At 49.5% G+C, this 21308-nt stretch overlaps 1 protein-coding gene across 1 annotated transcript in view; it reads right to left on the reverse strand.

The window, feature by feature from the left end:
* The window catches only part of FZR1 (fizzy and cell division cycle 20 related 1), a gene marked incomplete at its 3' end in the record, with an annotated part of 132991 nt that overhangs the window by 44428 nt on the left and 67255 nt on the right, over positions 1-21308 (reverse strand). The window contains exon 4 of the mRNA XM_068264898.1: positions 1716-1779. Within this exon, the coding sequence (XP_068120999.1) occupies positions 1716-1779 (64 nt within the window). The remainder of the gene's footprint in view (positions 1-1715; positions 1780-21308) is intronic.

Consider the following 21308-nt stretch of genomic DNA (forward strand, 5'->3'; position numbering starts at 1 on the left):
CCCCAGGTCAGGTAGTGAGCGACAGGGACCCCCAGGTCAGGTAGTGAGCGACAGGGACCCCCAGGTCAGGTAGTGAGCGACAGGGACCCCCAGGTCAGGTAGTGAGCGACAGGGACCCCCAGGTCAGGTAGTGAGCGTCAGGGACCCCCAGATGAGGTAGTGAGCGACAGGGACCCCCAGATTAGGTAGTGAGCGACAGGGACCCCCAGATTAGGTAGTGAGCGACAGGGACCCCCAGATTAGGTAGTGAGCGACAGGGACCCCCAGATTAGGTAGTGAGCGACAGGGACCCCCAGATTAAGTAGTGAGCGACAGGGACCCCCAGATTAAGTAGTGAGCGACAGGGACCCCCAGATCAGGTAGTGAGCGACAGGCGCCCCCCAGGTTAGGTAGTGAGTGACAGGGACCCCCCCATGTTAGGTAGTGAGTGACAGGAGCCCCCCAGGTTACGTAGTGAGTGACAGGCACCCCCCAGGTCAGGTAGTGAGTGACAGGCACCCCCCCCCAGGTTAGGTAGTGAGTGACAGGCGCCCCCCCCCCCCCCCCCCAGGTTAGGTAGTGAGTGACAGGCGCCCCCCCCCCCCAGGTTAGGTAGTGAGTGACAGGCGCCCCCCAGGTTAGGTAGTGAGTGACAGGCGCCCCCCAGGTTAGGTAGTGAGTGACAGGCGCTTCCCAGGTTAGGTAGTGAGTGACAGGCGCCCCCCAGGTTAGGTAGTGAGTGACAGGCGCCCCCCCCAGGTTAGGTAGTGAGTGACAGGCGCCCCCCAGGTTAGGTAGTGACAGGCGCCCCCCAGGTTAGGTAGTGACAGGCGCCCCCCAGGTTAGGTAGTGAGTGACAGGGACCCCCAGTTTAGGTAGTGAGTGACAGGGACCCCCAGTTTAGGTAAGTGAGTGACAGGCATCCCCCAGGTTAGGTAGTGAGTGACAGGCGTCCCCCAGGTTAGGTAGTGAGTGGCAGGGACCCCCAGGTTAGGTAGTGAGTGACAGGGACCCCCAGGTTAGGTAGTGAGTGACAGGCAGGCACCCCCCTCACCTGACAGCCAGCAGCGTGTCAGACCACGATCAGCGGGCGACCCCGACCAGTTAGAGAGGGCACCGGGCGCACCACGCTGTATATGCGGAAGTGTCACTTCCGCATATCAGCGGTGTCCGCTAGGTCCCAGCACCCGTTCTAACTGGTCGCCCGCTAATCGAGGTCTGACGCTGCTGGACATGTTGGGGCACGGGCCCACCAAAATAGGGCTAGCGACGCCCATGCCGGTCGGTCAGCTCTGGCAAACAAGTTTGGGTCCTGCACAACTTTTCCGGATCAGTCAAAGATGCAATGGTATTAATGCTAGCCTATGACGTTGTTTGCCACGAACGTTTCGCAAATTTTGCGGTGGCAGCAGGACTCTGCACCACTGCTTGGGTTCTCTGCACCAAAGAAAAGCCAGTATACAGGTTCCAGAGCACCAATAGAAGCATCGGTGCTACAATCCCTGGTTTGCAATAGATCAATGGGAATCATTCTTCCTTAGGGGTGCACAGGGAGGATTACTATTAGTCTTTTGCAAACCACTTGTAGCCTGACGCTTCCGATGGGGCTCTGGGATCTGCATACAGTACCTTTGCCTTTGTTCCAGGTCACGTTGAACCTAGGGGTTTGAATAAAGCAACCTGAATACATTAAAAAGAGAAAAATAATAACATCCCGCTACACTACAGAAACAAACCTTTCCCGCTATCTGATGTTGCATCCTTGGCTTTTCTGTTTTGACTGGGCGATTTTTCATTTTCCTAAGAAAAAAAAAAAATCATCACTTTATAATACAAGAATAAAATCCATTTACTACCAATACTCACTCCTTGATTATTTAATTATACTTTATGAAATAATTTCAAGGTACCTACGATCAGCACCAAAACATCACACCTGCTACAGAGGCCCTAGTATATTTATTACTCTCACAAATTAAAAGTCCCCACTAATGACACAAGTTTGATTGTACAATCTTACCAGATCTATGAAATGAAGTGGCAAACTGAGTGGATATACACTCACCTAAAGAATTATTAGGAACACCTGTTCAAGCTCTCATTAATAACAAACTACAAAAAAATGCGCTCACTCACTCCTGGTATACCCAGATACAAAATATACAGTATTTAGCAAGATATATACAGTATTTAGCAAGATATGAACAACTCAGTCCATCATTTTACATGTCCATGGGTCGCAGAATCAGTCACCAAGCATATAGTGTGTAATCCAGAATCTGTACAAGTAATCCTGCGCTCACATGTATCTCCTCCACTCCGTGGTAGTATTATATATAAAAGAAAGAGAAACACACAAAACATAGCATAATACTGTTTCAATGATCTATATATTTTATACAGTCCCCAATGCCTTGCATGCACTCCTAATTCCACCAGCAGTCAGTTGTCGTAGGCCTCCACCGTGTGACACCATCTGCCGCACCACAACCCACAGAAAAGACCCCGTGCAGTAAGCACTCAGTCAACCCTGGCAGAACGTGGTACAAACAGGCACTTCCACAATGATCACTCCACTCATAGGGTCTCACAGGTCCTCACCCTCCACTGTGGCTGCCCAAGCACAGACAGCAGCAAAAGCACAGACCCACGAGCTCGAGTCACCTCCTCCTGTGTGTCGGTTCTTAACCACCACCACTAGCCTCTCACCTTTCAGGCCGCTGTCCAAATTATAAGACAGCAACCACACTTAGGTTTTTATCCCCGGCACTCTCCTCAGCGTTTCTTCAGCGGTATAAAAAATCTCCCAGAATAAAATCCATCCAACCTAATGACTGAAGGAGCTCAACATAGTGTAAAACTGTAACATTTATTAAAAGTTAAAAAGTAGTGCACTCACATCTCCCAAGTAAAAACAGCGCAATTAAACAATGTAATCCAGCATGCCGACTCGCCCACGCCTCTAAGCTCCGCCCAACGCGTTTCGTACCTCCGTACTCATCAGGATGAGTACGGAGGTACGAAACGCGTTGGGCGGAGCTTAGAGGCGTGGGCGAGTCGGCATGCTGGATTACATTGTTTAATTGCGCTGTTTTTACTTGGGAGATGTGAGTGCACTACTTTTTAACTTTTAATAAATGTTACAGTTTTACACTATGTTGAGCTCCTTCAGTCATTAGGTTGGATGGATTTTATTCTGGGAGATTTTTTATACCGCTGAAGAAACGCTGAGGAGAGTGCCGGGGATAAAAACCTAAGTGTGGTTGCTGTCTTATAATTTGGACAGCGGCCTGAAAGGTGAGAGGCTAGTGGTGGTGGTTAAGAACCGACACACAGGAGGAGGTGACTCGAGCTCGTGGGTCTGTGCTTTTGCTGCTGTCTGTGCTTGGGCAGCCACAGTGGAGGGTGAGGACCTGTGAGACCCTATGAGTGGAGTGATCATTGTGGAAGTGCCTGTTTGTACCACGTTCTGCCAGGGTTGACTGAGTGCTTACTGCACGGGGTCTTTTCTGTGGGTTGTGGTGCGGCAGATGGTGTCACACGGTGGAGGCCTACGACAACTGACTGCTGGTGGAATTAGGAGTGCATGCAAGGCATTGGGGACTGTATAAAATATATAGATCATTGAAACAGTATTATGCTATGTTTTGTGTGTTTCTCTTTCTTTTATATATAATACTACCACGGAGTGGAGGAGATACATGTGAGCGCAGGATTACTTGTACAGAAGCTCTCATTAATGCAGTTATCTAATCAACCAATCACATGGCAGTTGCTTCAATGCATTTAGGGGTGTGGTCCTGGTCAAGACAATCTCCTGAACTCCAAACTGAATGTCAGAATGGGAAAGAAAGGTTAATTAAAGAGAAACTCCGACCAAGAATTGAACTTTATCCGAATCATTGTGAAATCTTTTAAATCCCTGATTTACATTCTGACATTTATTACATGGGGACATTTTTACTGTTGGCAGGTAATGTAGCTGCTGCATGCTTTTTTGTCAGTTGGAAACAGCTGTAAACAGCTATTTCCCACAATGCAACAAGGTTCACAGACAGGAAACTGCCAGCAGTACCACGGTCCTCAGTTTCTTGTGGGAGGGGTTTCACCACAATATCAGTCATACAGCGCCCCCTGATGGTCTGTTTGTAAAAAGGAATAGATTTCTCATGTAAAAGGGGGTACCCTTTCACATGAGAAATCTATTCCTTTTTACAATGGGCAAACACTGACTAAATCATTTATACATAATTATTGTAAAAATTAAGCACTTTTTTTTTTTATTACATTATTTTCACTGGAGTTCCTCTAAGTTTTCCTTTAAGACTGACCTCACTTTCATATTGGGTTGAAAAATCTAAAAAATGAAAATTTGCACAGGATAATTTTGCTTTAAACACGGAAAGATGAAACTGTGCCATGGCTTTATCTTATCTAGTCATTGAAAAATCAGACTAGTACAATTCAATGACTGCACATTCAAGCTTGTCAGGCAATTATTAAATGATTTATGGAGCACCATTACAGCTGCACTGTACTACAAAGATACAAGTATGGGTGCAGAATACAAAAAAAAACACAAACTTGACAATAACTAATACAGATAGCACAGTTTTCCCCCAAGTCACTATTAGTGACTGACAGGTGCTCAGCAAACACAGAACATGAGCAGTCGCACTACATAGATTGACAGAAGAGATACATAAAGGGTTACCGGAAATGCCTTAGAACATGAGATAGATGTGTATAGGGTTGCAACGGTATGAATTTCCATGGTATGACAACCGTCAAAACACCACGGTATGACGGTATTACACAACTATTTGGACCCAGGCCACCACTAGGGTTGTCGCGATATACCGGTATCGTGATATATGCCGGTTTCAATGTGCACGGTTATAATACCATGCACATTGTCAAAATACCGTTTTTTCTGCTTCCCCCGCTTTGCTCCCTCTCTGTCTCCCTGCAATTACGGATGCAAGCCACGGCAGCTTGCAGACAGTCTGAGCAGGCGCCAGATGGTGACGCACATCCTGAGAAGCTGCGGCTGGAGCGCATACGCAGATTGCTCCTGGCCGCGGCTGGAGTGCAAACGTGTCGTGTGAGGTCATCAGGGACGCTGGTTTCCGGCGGCAAGTGCGCACATTACAATTCTCCGAGTCAGACCAAGAAGAAGCATGGGCGCTGCTGTCATGTTAACAATAACGGACGCGGAGGGGGACTGAAAGGCGTACAAGGGGAAAGCAGAGGCAGGGATGCCAATATATGCTGCCGATTAGGAGACAGAAAGCAAGCACCATCGCCATGCCATCATGTTAGTATATCCAGCACCCACTCATCTCATCCCAAGCTCCCAGTCACTCCAGCGGCCTCATAATTTCCCCACTGAGGACAGGACAGTGACACACAATTAAACTGAGGGCCTGTCTGCCTGAGGCACACCACTGCACCAGCCACCAGCAATTTTAATATGCACCACCTGAACTCCCACCATACGCCCAGTCACTCCAGCTGCCTCCAAGTTCCCCCACTGAGTAGTCTGTCACAGTTACACTGGGGGCCTGTCTGCCTGAGGCACAGCTGAGGAGATCACACCACTGCACCAGCCACCAGCAATTTTAAAGTGGACAACCTGAACTCGTGCACAGGATAGATTGAAGGAAAACAGAGAACTTCACCCTACCTGTATGTATAGAGAGAGTTTATCCTATCTAATATTCTCCCTCTCACAGCTGGCACAGCAGCAACTGTTGAAATTTGATCTCCTTACTGTGTCTGTTTCTGTTTCTGTTTTGTTTCTGTTTTGTTTTTTTTGTTTTTTATTCTGTCCTCCCTAAGGGCCCTTTTCCACCAGCGCGTTTGCGCTGGCTGAATCGCAAAACCGCAAACCGCTAGCGATTTTACAATCGCTACGGTTTGCTTTTTAACATAGGAATCGCGGTAGGTCATTTCCACTACCGCGATTCGCTTTTGTCGGGAACGCGAACGCGCGGCGGAGCGATAATTGCCGCGATTTTGCTATGCAGTGCATAGCATAGCAAAATCGCGGCCGCAAACGTCGGGGGAATCGCCGGTTTTGCGATTCAGCAATCGCTAGCGTTCAGCGTGAACGCTAGCGATTGCAGGTGGAAAAGGGCCCTAAGTCAGGTCGACTTAGGGAGGACAGAATAATAATAAAAAAAAAAAAAAAAAAAAAAAAATATGCTCCCTGCTGCCCGGCATGTATTTAGAAGCATTGTCTGTCTAATGCCCTCTCTGTGACTGAGCAGCACAACAGCAAACCTTGTAATTTGATCTCTCCCGTGTCAGCTAGATAAGCTCGTTAAATTGCAGGAGCAGGGTGAGCTTTTTTACAGTTTTACCCGGTTCCCCAAATCTCCCGGTGGCTTAATCATATGCTTACCGAGGGAGTGGGACACCCCACACTGGGGTGGGGCGGGACACTAATTTAAGAGGTGGGGGGGCCTGGGACCAAATAATTGTATAAACAGCGTATACCGTGGTATTTTTTTAGACGGTTATCATACCGTGGAATTTCATACCGTTGCAACCCTAGCCACCACTTTACATTAAATAATGTGCACACCCACCCTCACACCAGTATGATAGCCAGATGTGCCCCACTCCCAGAGCATACATATGATTAAGCCTGGGAAATTTGGTCACGTAAAGCTGTAAAATGGCTCACCCTGCTCCTGCAAAGGTCCTGGTGGCCATAAATACTATCCAGATCGCCAGGGATGGTGGTGAATGATGCAATTCAGCTGGCAGCTGAATTACAGTGTTTTTATAGTAATTTGTGCTCTGTCTTGACGCCGCCCAAATTACTCACTGAACGCCACTATAGCCGTAATTCCTATTGCTGCGCCCAAATCTCTGGCACTGTTTTTACAGAGCTCCACTCCATCACCTCCCCTGTATTGTAGCCAGTTATAGGTGCACCCAGTATAGCTAGTTAGGTATAGGTGCCCGCGGATAAGTAGCCAGGAATAGGTGTAGTCAGCAAAAGGTGGCCGCAGTATATGTAGCCAGCAATTGGTGTTACCAGCAATAGGTGGCCACAGTATATGTAGCCAGGATAATTGCAGCCAGTAATAGGTAGCCAGGATAGGTTCAGCCAATAATAGGTGGCCGGAGTATAGGTAGCCAGGACAGGTGCAGCCAGTAATAGGTAGCCAGGATAGGTGCAGCAAGTATTAGGAGGCCGCAGCATAGGTAGCCAGGGATAGGTGTAGCCAGTAATAGGTGGCCGCAGTCTAGGTAGCCTGGAATAGGTGTAGGCAAGTAATAGTTAGCCAGGATAGGTGCTGAAGCATAGAGAGCCAGGTGGGGGGGAGGGGGCACAGAGCACAGAGCAGCACGGGGTAAACAGATACACTTGTGCAGGATCCCCAGCGAGTATCACTTACTTCCTCCTCCTCCCTGTTCTTGCGGTCCATCTCTTGTAACAGGGCCCGGGGGGCGCTGTTGCAGTGAGCTGGAACATAAGGACAGGAAGGAGGAAGTAGTAAGTGATACATGCGCAGGATCCCCAGGCGAGTAGCTGTTTAACCCCACCGCTCTTCATGCGCCCGCTATTGCGTCGCATCCCAGCCGCTGTGCCATTCCCCCCATGCTGTTGCCACCTATTACTGGCTACACCTATCCCTGGCTACCTATGCTCCAGCCACCTACTACTGGCTACACCTATCCCTGGATACCTATGCTGTGGCCACCTACTACTGTCTACACCCATCTCTAACACCAGGACTCTTGCAGGAGCAGGGTAAGCCTCTTTACAGTTTTACCCGGCGCCCAAATTCTCCATCAGCTTAAATCACATGTATGCCGAAGAAGTGGGGCACCCCACACTAGGGTGGGGGAGGGGCAAATTAATGTGGGGGGCTAGGTCCAATTAATTGTATAATACCGTGGAATTTTTTTTTTTAGATATACTGTGGAATTTCATACCATTGTAACCCTAAACACAACTGTGTGTGCTTATGTCTGCATTTTAACATTGATGCATTTCTGCAAAGTGAATACACATTTGCGTTAGTGGACTCAGGCCCTAAGAGTTAAGAATCGACAGCTCGGGGGCGGAGCGAGCGATGGCCGCGTGAGGACGCTTTCCACATGGGCTCCCTTCCCATCCCAGCCTAGCAGCTCGTTAGACGGAGTGATTATTTCCGTGACGGTCCTGAATTATGCCAGGGAGATCAAAGAAAGCTCCTAGCACAGATACTCCGCGAAAACGGAACTCTTCTACACAGCCCAAGGTGTCACAATACATTCGAAGAAACGAGGCCACTCAAACGCCTGCTAAAATGGCGGACGCCTCGCCTCCCGCAAGCAAGGCCCAGAAGAGATCCGATGCGGATGATTCCACAGCTAAATCCCTGAGTGAAATTCGGGACTATCTATATAACCTACCTACCAAGGCTAACCTAGAGGAGCTTGGCACTCGTATTACTAACGCCACCCGTGCAGAAATCCAGGATATACAAGACAATATCATAAGCCACGATGGCCGCATAGCAGCACTTGAGGAACAAGCAACCACCATGAAAGCTGAGATCCGGGCACTAGTGGAGCAGAATGAGAAACAAAAAGCCGCTAATACGGTTCTCCGATCGGGCCTAGAAGACTTACAGAATAGAAGCCGGCGGTGTAACATCAGGATCAGGGGCCTACCAGTCGGTTGTGACGCAGCAGCTCACACCAGTAATGACATCCATCTTTAAAGGAATACTGTAGGGGTTCGGGGGGAAATGAGTTGAACTTACCCGGGGCTTCTAATGGTCCCCCACAGACATCCTGTGCCCACGCAGCCACTCTCCAATGCTCCGGCCCCGCCTCCCGTTCACTTCTGGAATTTTAGACTTTAAAGTCTGAAAACCACTGCGCCTGCGTTGCCGTGTCCTCGATCCCGCTGATGTCACCAGGAGCGTACTACGCAGGCCTAGTATGGTCTGTGTCTGCGCAGTATGCTCCTGGTGACATCAGCGGGAAGAAGGACACAGCAATGCAGGCACAGTGGTTTTCAGACTTTAAAGTCTGAAATTCTAGAAGTGAACCGGAGGCGGGGCCGGAGCATCGGTGAGTGGCTGCGTGGGCACAGGATGTCTGCGAGGGACCGTTAGAAGCCCCGGGTAAGTTCAACTCATTTTCCCCCGACCCCCCCCCACAGTATCCCTTTAACGCACTGCTAAAACAACCAGACGCCACTTTAAAATTTGATCGCATACACAGGGCCTTGAGGCCACAGCCCTCACCGGACGATCCTCCTAGGGATGTTATTTGCCGGCTGCACCATTATACCGCCAAGGACGCCATTATGCAGGCAGCAAGAAAAGCCAGCCAGATTGAGCATAAAGGGCACAAGCTGCTTCTATTCCAGGATCTGGCGCCGAGCACGCTGGCACAGCGGAGGGCCTTACAACCGCTCTTGAAAGTGTTACAAGACGTAGAGATCGCATATAAATGGGAGTTTCCTTTCCAACTACATATTACTAAACAGGATAAATCCTTCACCCTGAGCTCCCCGTCAGACCTTCCAGATCTCTTCCGTGAATTAGACATCCTCCCGGTCGAACTACCGGAATGGAAGCCGGATCAAGTGGTCATGGGCCTACCTCAGCGACAACGTAGGCAAAGGCCTGATAGGAGGCAGCAGCCTCAGCAGAAACCGGAATGACGCAGTTCGGTCGGAGTTCCCAGATCGCTACACCCGATAAGTACTTAAGTGAAAACTTTGCTGTTGTCAGTTTATATTCTCCCGACATCCTTTTTGATCCAGTTGCCTTTTTTCCGTGTTACGGGTATATGTTTTTTTACCAAGAGCTATATCTAAAACTCCGTTAATTCACTCTAGTGGAAATGGCACCTAGGGGATTCATTGTCTTTCTAAGGTCTTGCATGGACTGGGACTTGAGAAGGGGTGAGCGGGGTCCACGGTGAGCTAGGCCTTTTCATATACGCTTTCGTGGCTATAGGGGGTCCTAAATGTGTCACACTACAGGGATTGAGGCTCTCCTTTCGTCTATTAGTCATCCACCTTGGACTGAAGAACTTTCACCTGAATGGAAATCTGCTGCATTTTTTTCAGAATCGAGTGAGAGTGGATATCGCTCCCTTTATACCTGGTAGCCTCGGCTATCGCCGGTTATAATCTTCATACATGAGTGAACCTGAAGAAAACCCAGTCCGGGATGTATCTTGATTGTTATATGCTCTATGCTGTTGATATGCACTTTATCTTGCTATATTTGAGTTGATATGAAAAAGGGGAAGCCAAGGGAGAGATGCCAATGTACTGTGTGAAACGGGAAGATATGGGGGGAATCGGGCTGGGGGGCTATAGCACATAGGACTTAAACTCTAAGAAGGAGGGATATTTTGCATGTGGAGGCTCTATGTATAAGCAACTCTCAATCTATATAAATACCCCATAGACATAAGTTAGCATACTCTGAGCATGCGGGGCAAGTAGCTTTAAGCTTGATGTTAAATGACACTTATTACATATACTCGAGTTCTCCATGGTAGTGCGCCTGACCCATACCCCGGAGTACATAAATGTGCTCTCCGTCACTGTACACCTGCTGTTAGGTTATATGGGCGCGTCACCATGGGGGCCTTCTTATTCTCTACCACTATGTGGGCATTCTCCTATCTATACCCTAAGGGTGAATATTAATCTGCCAGTTGCATGGCAGCCGTTCCCGCCCAATCAGTTAGCTACTCCAGTGTTCTCCCTAGAGCCTATTAGCCGGGCGCTCCGCCCACCTGAAATTCCTGAGCGCCCGGCTGCCAATCGCTAGCCTCCATGTGCGGTAACTGCTTTTACAAGCGCCCGCTGTTCCTCAATTCCCGTCTGTGTCAGTGGTGTGGAGGGAGGGACAGGGAAACTACTGCATGACGTGTCATCCCGCCCTCCTCATGCAGCTCAGAAGACTACCTCTCACTACTGCTGTCAGCCAGTCACGTTACAGCTTCTCCAGCGGGGGGCGTAGCCTGTCTTGTAGGTCAGCTAATGTGCTGCCTCCCGTTATGGAACTTTTACAAGCCGCTGGGTCTGTGTGTATTCCGGCTGTAAACGTGGTGGGAGAGGGGAGAAAACGAGGATGCTTCTCTTTAGTGTGATCAGGTCAGTCATCCTCCTTCGACACGCTGGCCTCTTGTTTTAAGAGTGTGTAATAAAACATCGGAGGATTGCTAGACAGCGTGTGAAGGACTCTGTCTCCTCAAGCTGTAGGCTTCCCCCCCCCCCACGTGTGTCTCTGGGAAATCAAACAGTGAGAAATCTCAGGGGGATACAGCTGCTGCTGACCTGTGACGATCTATTTACACAGCTCATTGCGATTCCTGGGATAAGCTGACTATGTAGCTCAGTGCTGTCCAACTTCATGGGCATGGAGGGCCATTTTTTTTTCAGACCCCATGGTGGAGGGCCGAAGGTTCTTGCTGGAGCCGCAGACCCCCCCCCCCCCCCCCCCCAAGGAAAAAACATGCAATTAAAGGACAATTAGATTGGCAGCACTTTCCACAAAATGCAATGCATTTGCCAGCAGATCCCCACAAAATACAATTCAAGATTGCATCAAAGTCGTAAAACAAGGGTTCCGTTGTGCGCAGAGCGCCGAAAAATGGGTGTGGCCATGGACCAGAATGTGTGTGTGGCCATGGGTGGAGACAAATTTACATGAAGTTAGCAATGTGGGACATTAGATCAGGACAGTGGTGGCGAACCTTTTGGAGGTAGAGTGCCCAAACTGCAACCCAAGTGTCACTTTATCGCAAAGTGGCAACAGCAATTTAAACTACATACAAACGTTTTAACTCATACATGAACATTATGGAAAATCCAAGTTGAAAATAAACTGTGAAGATAAACAATTTCATCCATCCTACTCCTGAAAAATGTATTCTTTTTTTTAGAACCTCCCAGTTTTATTTTCCGTTTTAAAAAGCTAAAAAAAAGTAGGTTTAATGCTATTGTCTCATATGATGATGATTCAGCTTTTCCCATAATCTCGCAGTTAGCAATCATGTGACCCCCAACAACACAAATTCAGCAATCATGAAGCCCCCAACAAATCATGAGGACCCCAACAAGATACATTCAGCAATCATGATGCCCTCAACAAGACAAATTTAGCAATCATGAGGCCCCCAACAAATCATGAGGCTCCCAACAAGACACATTCAGCAATCCTGAGGCCCCCAACAAGACAAATTCAGCATCATGATGCCCCCAACAAATCATGAGGCACCCAACAAGACAAATTCAGCAATCATGAGGCACATAAATAGACAGCATTTCACATAAATAGGCAGAATGTCCCCTTAATATGGTAGACACCTCTCACCTGGATTTTAAATTCTCTACTGGCTGCTGTGCCTGGCTATACTGTTTTTGGCCGGATTGGGGATGATGTGTGGGCTGAAAGGCCTTGCAGTGATGCTGTAGTGTGGCCGGATGAGGTAGTGACAGCTGCCCCCCCAGCTGAGGTAGCGACAGCTGCCCCCCCCAGCTGAGGTAGCGACAGGTGCCCCCCCAGCTGAGGTAGCGACAGGTGCCCCCCCCAGCTGAGGTAGCGACAGGTGCCCCCCCAGCTGAGGTAGCGACAGGTGCCCCCCAGCTGAGGTAGCGACAGGTGCCCGCCAGCTGAGGTAGCGACAGGTGCCCCCCGCCAGCTGAGGTAGCGACAGGTGCCCCCCGCCAGCTGAGGTAGCGACAGGTGCCCCCCGCCAGCTGAGGTAGCGACAGGTGCCCCCCGCCAGCTGAGGTAGCGACAGGTGCCCCCCGCCAGCTGAGGTAGCGACAGGTGCCCCCCCCAGCTGAGGTAGCGACAGGTGCCCCCCCCAGCTGAGGTAGCGACAGGTGCCCCCCAGCTGAGGTAGCGACAGGTGCCCCCCAGCTGAGGTAGCGACAGGTGCCCCCCAGCTGAGGTAGCGACAGGTGCCCCCCAGCTGAGGTAGCGACAGGTGCCCCCCAGCTGAGGTAGCGACAGGTGCCCCCCAGCTGAGGTAGCGACAGGTGCCCCCCAGCTGAGGTAGCGACAGGTGCCCCCCAGCTGAGGTAGCGACAGGTGCCCCCCCCCCCAGCTGAGGTAGTGACAGGTGCCGCCCCCCCAGCTGAGGTAGCGACAGGTGCCCCCCCCCCAGCTGAGGTAGTGACAGGTGCCCCCCAGCTGAGGTAGTGACAGGTGCCCCCCAGCTGAGGTAGTGACAGGTGCCCCCCAGCTGAGGTAGTGACAGGTGCCCCCCAGCTGAGGTAGTGACAGGTGCCCCCCAGCTGAGGTAGTGACAGGTGCCCCCCAGCTGAGGTAGTGACAGGTGCCCCCCAGCTGAGGTAGTGACAGGTGCCCCCCAGCTGAGGTAGTGGCAGGTGCCCCCCAGCTGAGGTAGTGACAGGTGCCCCCCAGCTGAGGTAGTGACAGGTGCCCCCCAGCTGAGGTAGTGACAGGTGCCCCCCAGCTGAGGTAGTGACAGGTGCCCCCCAGCTGAGGTAGTGACAGGTGCCCCCCAGCTGAGGTAGTGACAGGTGCCCCCCAGCTGAGGTAGTGACAGGTGCCCCCCAGCTGAGGTAGTGACAGGTGCCCCCCAGCTGAGGTAGGCGACTGAAGCAGGCAGAGGTGCGCATAGCGACAGGTGCCCCCCAGCTGAGGTAGCGACAGGTGCCCCCCCCCAGCTGAGATAGTGACAGGTGCCCCCCCCCGGCTGAGATAGTGACAGGTGCCCCCCCAGCTGAGGTAGTGACAGGTGCCCCCCAGCTGAGGTAGTGACAGGTGCTCCCCAGCTGAGGTAGTGACAGGTGCTCCCCAGCTGAGGTAGTGACAGGTGCCCCCCAGCTGAGGTAGTGACAGGTGCCCCCCAGCTGAGGTAGTGACAGGGGCCCCCCAAGTTAGATAGTGACAGGTGCCCCCCAGTTAGATAGCGAGGTGTCCAGTCAGTGCCTCGGCTGTTACCTTTAGCGCTGTCCTCTCCCGTCCCGTGTCCCCGCTGGCGCTGCCTCAGCTCAGACCTCACAGAGCGCGGCGACTGAAGCAGGCAGAGGTGCGCATAGCACCCGCGCGGAGGAACTTCACATGCGGAAGTGATTAATGATGTCACTTCCGCATGTGACGTACTCCGTGTATGCGGGTACCATGCGCACTCTGCTCTCTTCAGTCGCCGCGATCTGTGAGGTCTGACCTGGGAGGCAGCGCCAGCCGGGGGACACAGCAGAGTGCACAATATGAGATTGCAGGCATGGCGCCCATAGCGGAAGCCATGCCTGCAGCTCACGGAGACGAGCGGGCCGCCAGTTGGACAGCACTGATCTAGCTGATTACCTATACATCATACCCACCTGCATCTTAAAGAGAACCCGAGGTGGGTTTGAAGAATAATATCTGCATACAGAGGCTGGATCTGCCTATACAGCCCAGCCTCTGTTGCTATCCCAAACCCCCCTAAGGTCCCCCCTGCACTCTGCAATCCCTCATAAATCACAGCCACGCTGCTGACAAACAGCTTGTCAGAGCTGGCTGTGTTTATCTCTATAGTGTCAGTCTGCTGCTCTCCCCGCCTCCTGCAGAACTCCAGTCCCCGCCAGCATCCCTTCCCTCCCTGCTGATTGGAGGGAAGGGACGGGGGCAGGGACCGGAGCTATGCAGGAGGCAGGGGAGCAGCAGAGACTGACACTACAGATGTAAACACAGCCTCACAGCATGGCTGTGATTTATGAGGGATTGCAGAGTGCAGGGGGACCTTAGTGGGGTTTGGGATAGCAACAGAGGCTGGGCTGTATAGGCAGATCCAGCCTCTGTATGCAGATAACATTCTTTAAACACACCTCGGGTTCTCTTTAATGGCAATCTGTTACAGCAGGCATTGGTTATGATCTCAGTCCAAAATGTCCATACCCACATAAAAATTACACAACAGACAATCATTCCACATGACATTACGTAATCATAGTTTAACGAAGATTCGTTAAACAACGAGTTACAGATGGCTTACAAACCGTGATGCTTATTTTGTTTTGAAAGAACATCCTGATCAATCACATTGGAAATGATTGTTAAAATTAAACGATAGTTTCCGCTAAAATCGGTAGCAAAAACTTAGTTTCATTTGAACGATTGCTTGTGTCCTCTCGGTCACATCACTCCACTTCCAATGTTCAAAGATAGATCGTGGAACGATTGTTCATAGCGGAATTCCATGATCTATCTTTTAATGGGGACTCGGCTTTAATCTTAAATTGCTACTCATGTCCAAATCCAAATGTCCTGCTGTAGCCACTAATTGCAGCTTTCAACATAGGTGGTGGCACCCAAAATAAATTAGCCACTTCGTGTGACCCTCCCAGCATGACCTTCAGTCACCACCCGGCTACTTTTTCATGCCACCCGGCTGAAAAAAATTTCTGGAGAGAACACTGCTATTCCCCTCCTCCCCATACAGTGGCCACCTAAGGGTCGCACCGTCTGTACGCCTAACACCCCCAGTGTCTCCGGCCTTGTCTACAGGTCCCGCAGACCCCATCCCACTTTGATATCTTAAATTAACTCACAGTCCCATGCCCTTGCCGCCCCACTTTAAAGGGGTTGCTACATAAAAATTTCTATATGATTTAGTGAAGGTGAAATTATATATCACGGCTTACATGGTGCTAGGTCTATGCTCAAGAAGGGAGCTCTATTGCTTACTTACTGCTAGTGATACGCGATTTGGGGGAAATGGGAGAGTTCCCCTCCCCCACTCACATATTTGTTGTTGAGTGCGGTTGCCTGCCATGGGTAGGTGAGATATGAAAACTCTTGTCCAGATTAGTTTGAATCTTTTATTCCAAATAAGATGAGGCTGGAAGAGGGAAGGGATTGCCCACTCTCGCGGTGGACAATAGTTTCCTTTATCCCTCATAGGAGAACCCTGCTTTTGCAGGATACAATAGAGGTTATAACCTTCTTAGTTGGGGGTCTTTGTTACAATGCTGTTCAGCAATACAAAAGTTCAATTAATATTTGTTTTAAACTTGAAGTGGTTTTTCTTTAAAAATGTAGGGGTTCCTCTGGTCGCCTCCTCCATTCTACTCTTTTCTAATTCTCCATCGCAATGGATCACATGAAAAATGTTAACTATTAACGCCAAGGGCCTTAATATTCCTGAAAAAAGGAATATCCTCTTGAGAGATGCTTGGGCACAAAGGGCACAAATTGTATTCGTGCAAGAGAAACACTTTAAGGGGGATACTCACCCAAAATTACGAAATAGCCAATTCCCAACCTCCTATTGTAACTCTCCAAATTCCAAAACCAAGGGCACTGCTATACTAATAAGTAATGACCTGCCCTTTTCCATTATTGATGCAAAATATGACCCACAAGGAAGATTTTATACTGAAGTGCCTAATTAAAGATAATAAATTCACTTTGGGCTCTATATATTCACCCAATGTAGATCAAGAGAAATTCATACTCAATTTCTAACCGAACTGGAGGTGTTCGCAGAAGGCAGCATAATCTTGGGTGGAGATCTGAATGTCGCACTTAACCCTGCAATAGATACCTCCCAGGGGAGAAGTAGCATCTCGCACGCCAAATTAAACAAGATAAAAAGAGCCCTACATGACAGACAACTTGTTGATGTATGGAGAGTGACGCATCCAACCACCAAAGACTACACCTTCTATTCTGTCTTGCATGGGGTGTACTCTAGACTAGACTATATCCTGGTCTCCCACAACTTAATCTCGGATTTTATAACCACGGACATAGGGGTGATTACATTTTCAAATCATGCCCCAGTTCAAATGTCGCTCAACTGCAAAGTGAAACGTGACACTCCGTTCACATGGCGCCTTAACTCATCATTACTCCGTGAAGAGGGTGAGGTCGGTAAGATAGAGGGCAAATTGAAAGAATACTTTGAGCTCAACGATGTGGGGGATGTGTCGCCCTCCATTCTGTAGGAAACACATAAATGTGTCATGAGGGGTCTATTAATTGTACGCAGTACTAAACTAAAAAGGGAGAAAGGAGAGTTAATAAAGAAATTACTGGATGAAATACGTAGCCTAGAATACTCACATAAAAGACATCCCAGTGACCCGCTGTTAACAAAGCTTTTAGAAGCTAGACGCCAGCTAAATAAAATTTTACAGGATCAAGCTAAACAGGCGGCGCAGAGATGCCAACACTTAGGCCCGGTTCACATTAGCGTTCCAGGTCCGGCTTCCCTGGACTGCTCCGTACACAGCGGATGGTGAATGGATACATTGTTAATCAATGTATCCATTCACACTCGTGCGACCGTCCGGATCCGGATCCGATCCAGGAACGCAGCTCCGGGACGATCCGGCTTTTTTTCCAACATGCTCTATTTTTCAGTCTGTCCCGGTGCGGCTGCGGACCCGGGCCGGATCCTGACTCGAACATGCGGCCATGCTGTGCAATGAGAAACAGATGTTTCTCATCACACTGGCAATAGGACCGGATGCTTCCAGCACCGGTCCTATGCCACTTGGGGGGCCCGGACTACACGCCGGTATCCCCCATGCTTGCGGTGCCTTTCTGGCACTGCAATGTATCTAGTTCCGGCTACTTTATTGTAGCCGGAACTGATACATTCCGGATCCGCAACTGGTGGAAACTTGTGGCCACCGCAGAGACCCGTACGGTCTCTTTGCGGCCCCCGGACCCCCGGACACTTGCGGACTCGATCCGCAAGTGTGAATGGGGCCTTATACTTCCTACACGGCAACAAACCAGGCAAACTATTAGCTCGCGCATTGAAACAGCAGCAACAAAAAACATATGTTCCTCACATTGTTGACCGTAGTGGTAAAAAACACATTAGGAGTGAGTCTATAGCCAATGCCTTCAAATAATTTTATCATAAGCTATATAACCTATCTCAAAATGCAGAAGGGAAAGTTAAGGCCCCAGATATTTTAGATATAAAGAATTACATCATCCGCTCCAACATGCCCAAACTATCAGAGGATATTGAAGGATAGTATGGAAGCTCCATTTACAGAGTGTGAGATTAGAAAGATCATTTCGGGTCTTAAAACAGGAAAGGCTCCGGGGCCAGACGGATTCTCTGCCGAGTACTACAAAAAATTCAGAAACACACTTTCCCCTTATTTATGCAAACTGTTTAATGGTCTAGCGGAAAGGGAGACAAGTGTCTTTTCCAGCACAATCTCTTGAATCACACATTTCGGTAATAGCCAAGCCAAATAAGGACCCAGCAGCTTGTGGAAGCTATAGGCCTATATCATTACTAAATATTGATATAACATTTTTTGCCAAGGCCCTGGCAAACAGGCTTGCAGAATATATGGGTTTTCTAGTACACTGGGACCAGGTAGGCTTTATACCACAGAGGGAAGCCAGGGACAACACGATCAGGGCCCTTGACCTCCTCCAGCTCACCCGTCAGGGCAAAAGCCCATGTATGCTTCTATCCACAGATGTTGAAAAAGCATTTGATAGGGTGGGATGGGGGTGGATACAAACGGTTATGCAGCAAATCAACCTGGGTGAGAGAATGTCGTCCTGCATTAGTGCGTTATATACTTAAGGTCCGTACACACGCCGGACTTTAGGCAACGACGGGTCCGTCGTTGCCTCCCGCTGGGTGGGCGTGCCAGCGACAGTCCGGCGTGTGTACGCTCTGTCGTCAGACTGATACGGCTGTTTCTGAGCGATCCGCCGGGCGGATCGCTCAGAAACAGCCGTATCAGTCTGACGACAGAGCGTACACACGCCGGACTGTCGCTGGCACGCCCACCCAGCGGAAGGCAACGACGGACCCGTCGTTGCCTAAAGTCCGGCGTGTGTACGCTGCTTAACCCGTCGGCCAAGGTCAAAGTTAATGGGATTCTATCGAATTCTTTACAGATTACAAATGGTACTCGGCAGGGGTGTCCTCTTTCTCCTTTAATCTTTGCTCTCGCCCTGGAGCCTTTCCTGTGCACAGTGAGTGGGAACCCAGATATTACGGGCATCCAAGTAGGTCACACTAACCACAAGGTCGCAGCCTACGCGGATGACCTCCTATTCTTCTTAACCCATCCGGTAATCACACTTCCCAACTTAATTTCTGAATTCGATCATTTTGGCAGGTTATCCTTCTTTCAAATCAATTTTGACAAATGTGAAGCATTTAATGCGGGCTTACCCTCTGCAGAAGTCGAACACATAAAAGCAAACTTTCCCTTTAAATGGAACCCTAAAGCCATCCATTACCTAGGCACGTACATCTCAGATTCCCTCAAATCTGTCTATAAGCTCAATTTTCCCACAATTCTCAATACAATTCTCAGTGACCTGAAACGCTGGGACCTACCGGGCCTTTCCTGGTTCCGAAGGATCTCAGTAATAAAAATGAATATTATGCCTAGATTATTGTACTTATTCCAGACTTTACCAATTAAAATCCCCTCGCAATTTATTGAACAAGCACAAACAGCCTTTAATTCATATGTTTGGAAACATAAACCTCCACGCCTTAAAGGGGAAATCCTCTACAGTCCCAAACAGGCGGGTGGTGTGGCTCTCCCTAGTGTGCAACGATATTACTTTGCTTCTATCCTCACCAGAGTGGTGGACTGGGGCAGGCATCAGGAACACAAGCAATGGGTTGAACTTGAAACCTCCCTTATCTTGTTATCCTCTATCCAGATTAATCTGGAATACAGATAAACCCAAAACTTCATGGTGCCTGCCACCTATCTGTCTCTCTACTCTGACTACTTTTCATAGGGCAAACAAAATTTTGAATCTGGCGCCCTGCCCCTCACCATTACTTCCAATCTCAGACAACCCTGCTATAGGGGATAATTGTACAGAATTTAGAAGAAACTTTCTAAGTAGGTCGAGAAATGTGGGCTTCTCTGAGATGTGCAATGGAGATAGATAGGTCTCCTTGGAAGACCTCAAGAGGAGGCAAAGCACTAAGTCATTACAGTGGTGGGAATATTTCCAATACAGGCACTTCCTTACACAAAATGGTTTCCAGCCAGCCCAACTGAGGTGTAAAACTGAGTTCGAAGACTTTTGTTCTGCACCAGGACCCATTAGGAAAACCTTATCCACAATATATAACATGGGGGGCGTGGCGAGGCATGCTTCCGGCCGGACGTATGTGAGCTAAGCTCCGCTCGGTTTCAGCCCTTTTCTGCCGGGGATGAAATTCAGCTGTTCTGCTAACATCCATACTTTACCTTATCTTCATCCCCTCAATATAGTGCATGCCTGGGAAAAGCAAGACGCAAGTCCGCAGCTCGGAAGGCCCTCTTATGAGCTATTTTCTCCGGGCCCAACCCAAGATGGCGTCCTCGCAACATGGCTCCAGGCGCTCTAACCGCTCCTCTCCACAGAGACATTCCTCCTCTCGGTCCTGCAGCCCGGAGCAACTCGGCCTCACCAAGCGTGACCTCGAAGACGCCTTGGACCGCACCTACAACAGATTTGTAGGTAAGCTGCAAACGGAGCTCCGCAAAACAACCGAGGCCTTGTCCCAGTTGATAGCGGAGATCGGGGCCCGCGCTGGCGTACTTGCGACGAAACACGACGAGCTTTGCAAGGCTCACAAGCAGCTTGCGGCTGAGCACGACACTTTGAAATCCGAGGTAAGCTCCATGCATCTTCATATGGAGGACTTGGATAATCGGAATAGGCGTAGCAATTTGCGACTCCGGGGCCTCCCGGAGTCTTACACTGACCTAAGGCCTATTGCTATGAAGGCATTTGCTGACCTGCTTACTGATGTGGAGCAAGATGCCTTTAAATTTGATCGAATACACTGAGCTTTACGAGCCAAGTCTCAAGAGAATATGCCCCCCAGAGATGTGGTGATGTGCTTTAAAGACTTTCTTTTAAAAGAACGTGTTCTGCAGGCTGCACGCAAGGCTACTGAAATTTCGTTTTAAGGTTTACCCTGATGTTTCTCCTGTGACCTTGGATAAACGCTGTGAAATGAAAACCATCACGAAAGTGCTTATAGCAGCTAAAGTGCAGTATCGATGGGGATTTCCCTTTAGACTTATTGTTTCTCAAGATGGCTCAGTGCTTACTGCCACTACTCCAGCTGAAGGTGTAACACTATTGGAGAAGCTGGGTTTGCAACCCCCCTCCATACCGATCCCTCAACGTCGCCAGAGTGTTTCTCCAATCTGGTCTCAATCTCCGGCCTCCAAGTCTCCAAGAGTGTCTCGTTCGGATGACTGACCGACCCTGCTGTGGCTTCAGTAACTATTGATGCTCTCCCTTACTTTATTATGTGACCTTTTGATTGGGGCTGAACAGGTTCCATGCCAAGACCGTTGACTGCCTGCCTTTTCCCCC

Source organism: Hyperolius riggenbachi, unplaced genomic scaffold (assembly GCF_040937935.1).
Source record: "Hyperolius riggenbachi isolate aHypRig1 unplaced genomic scaffold, aHypRig1.pri scaffold_209, whole genome shotgun sequence".
NCBI lineage: Eukaryota > Metazoa > Chordata > Amphibia > Anura > Hyperoliidae > Hyperolius > Hyperolius riggenbachi.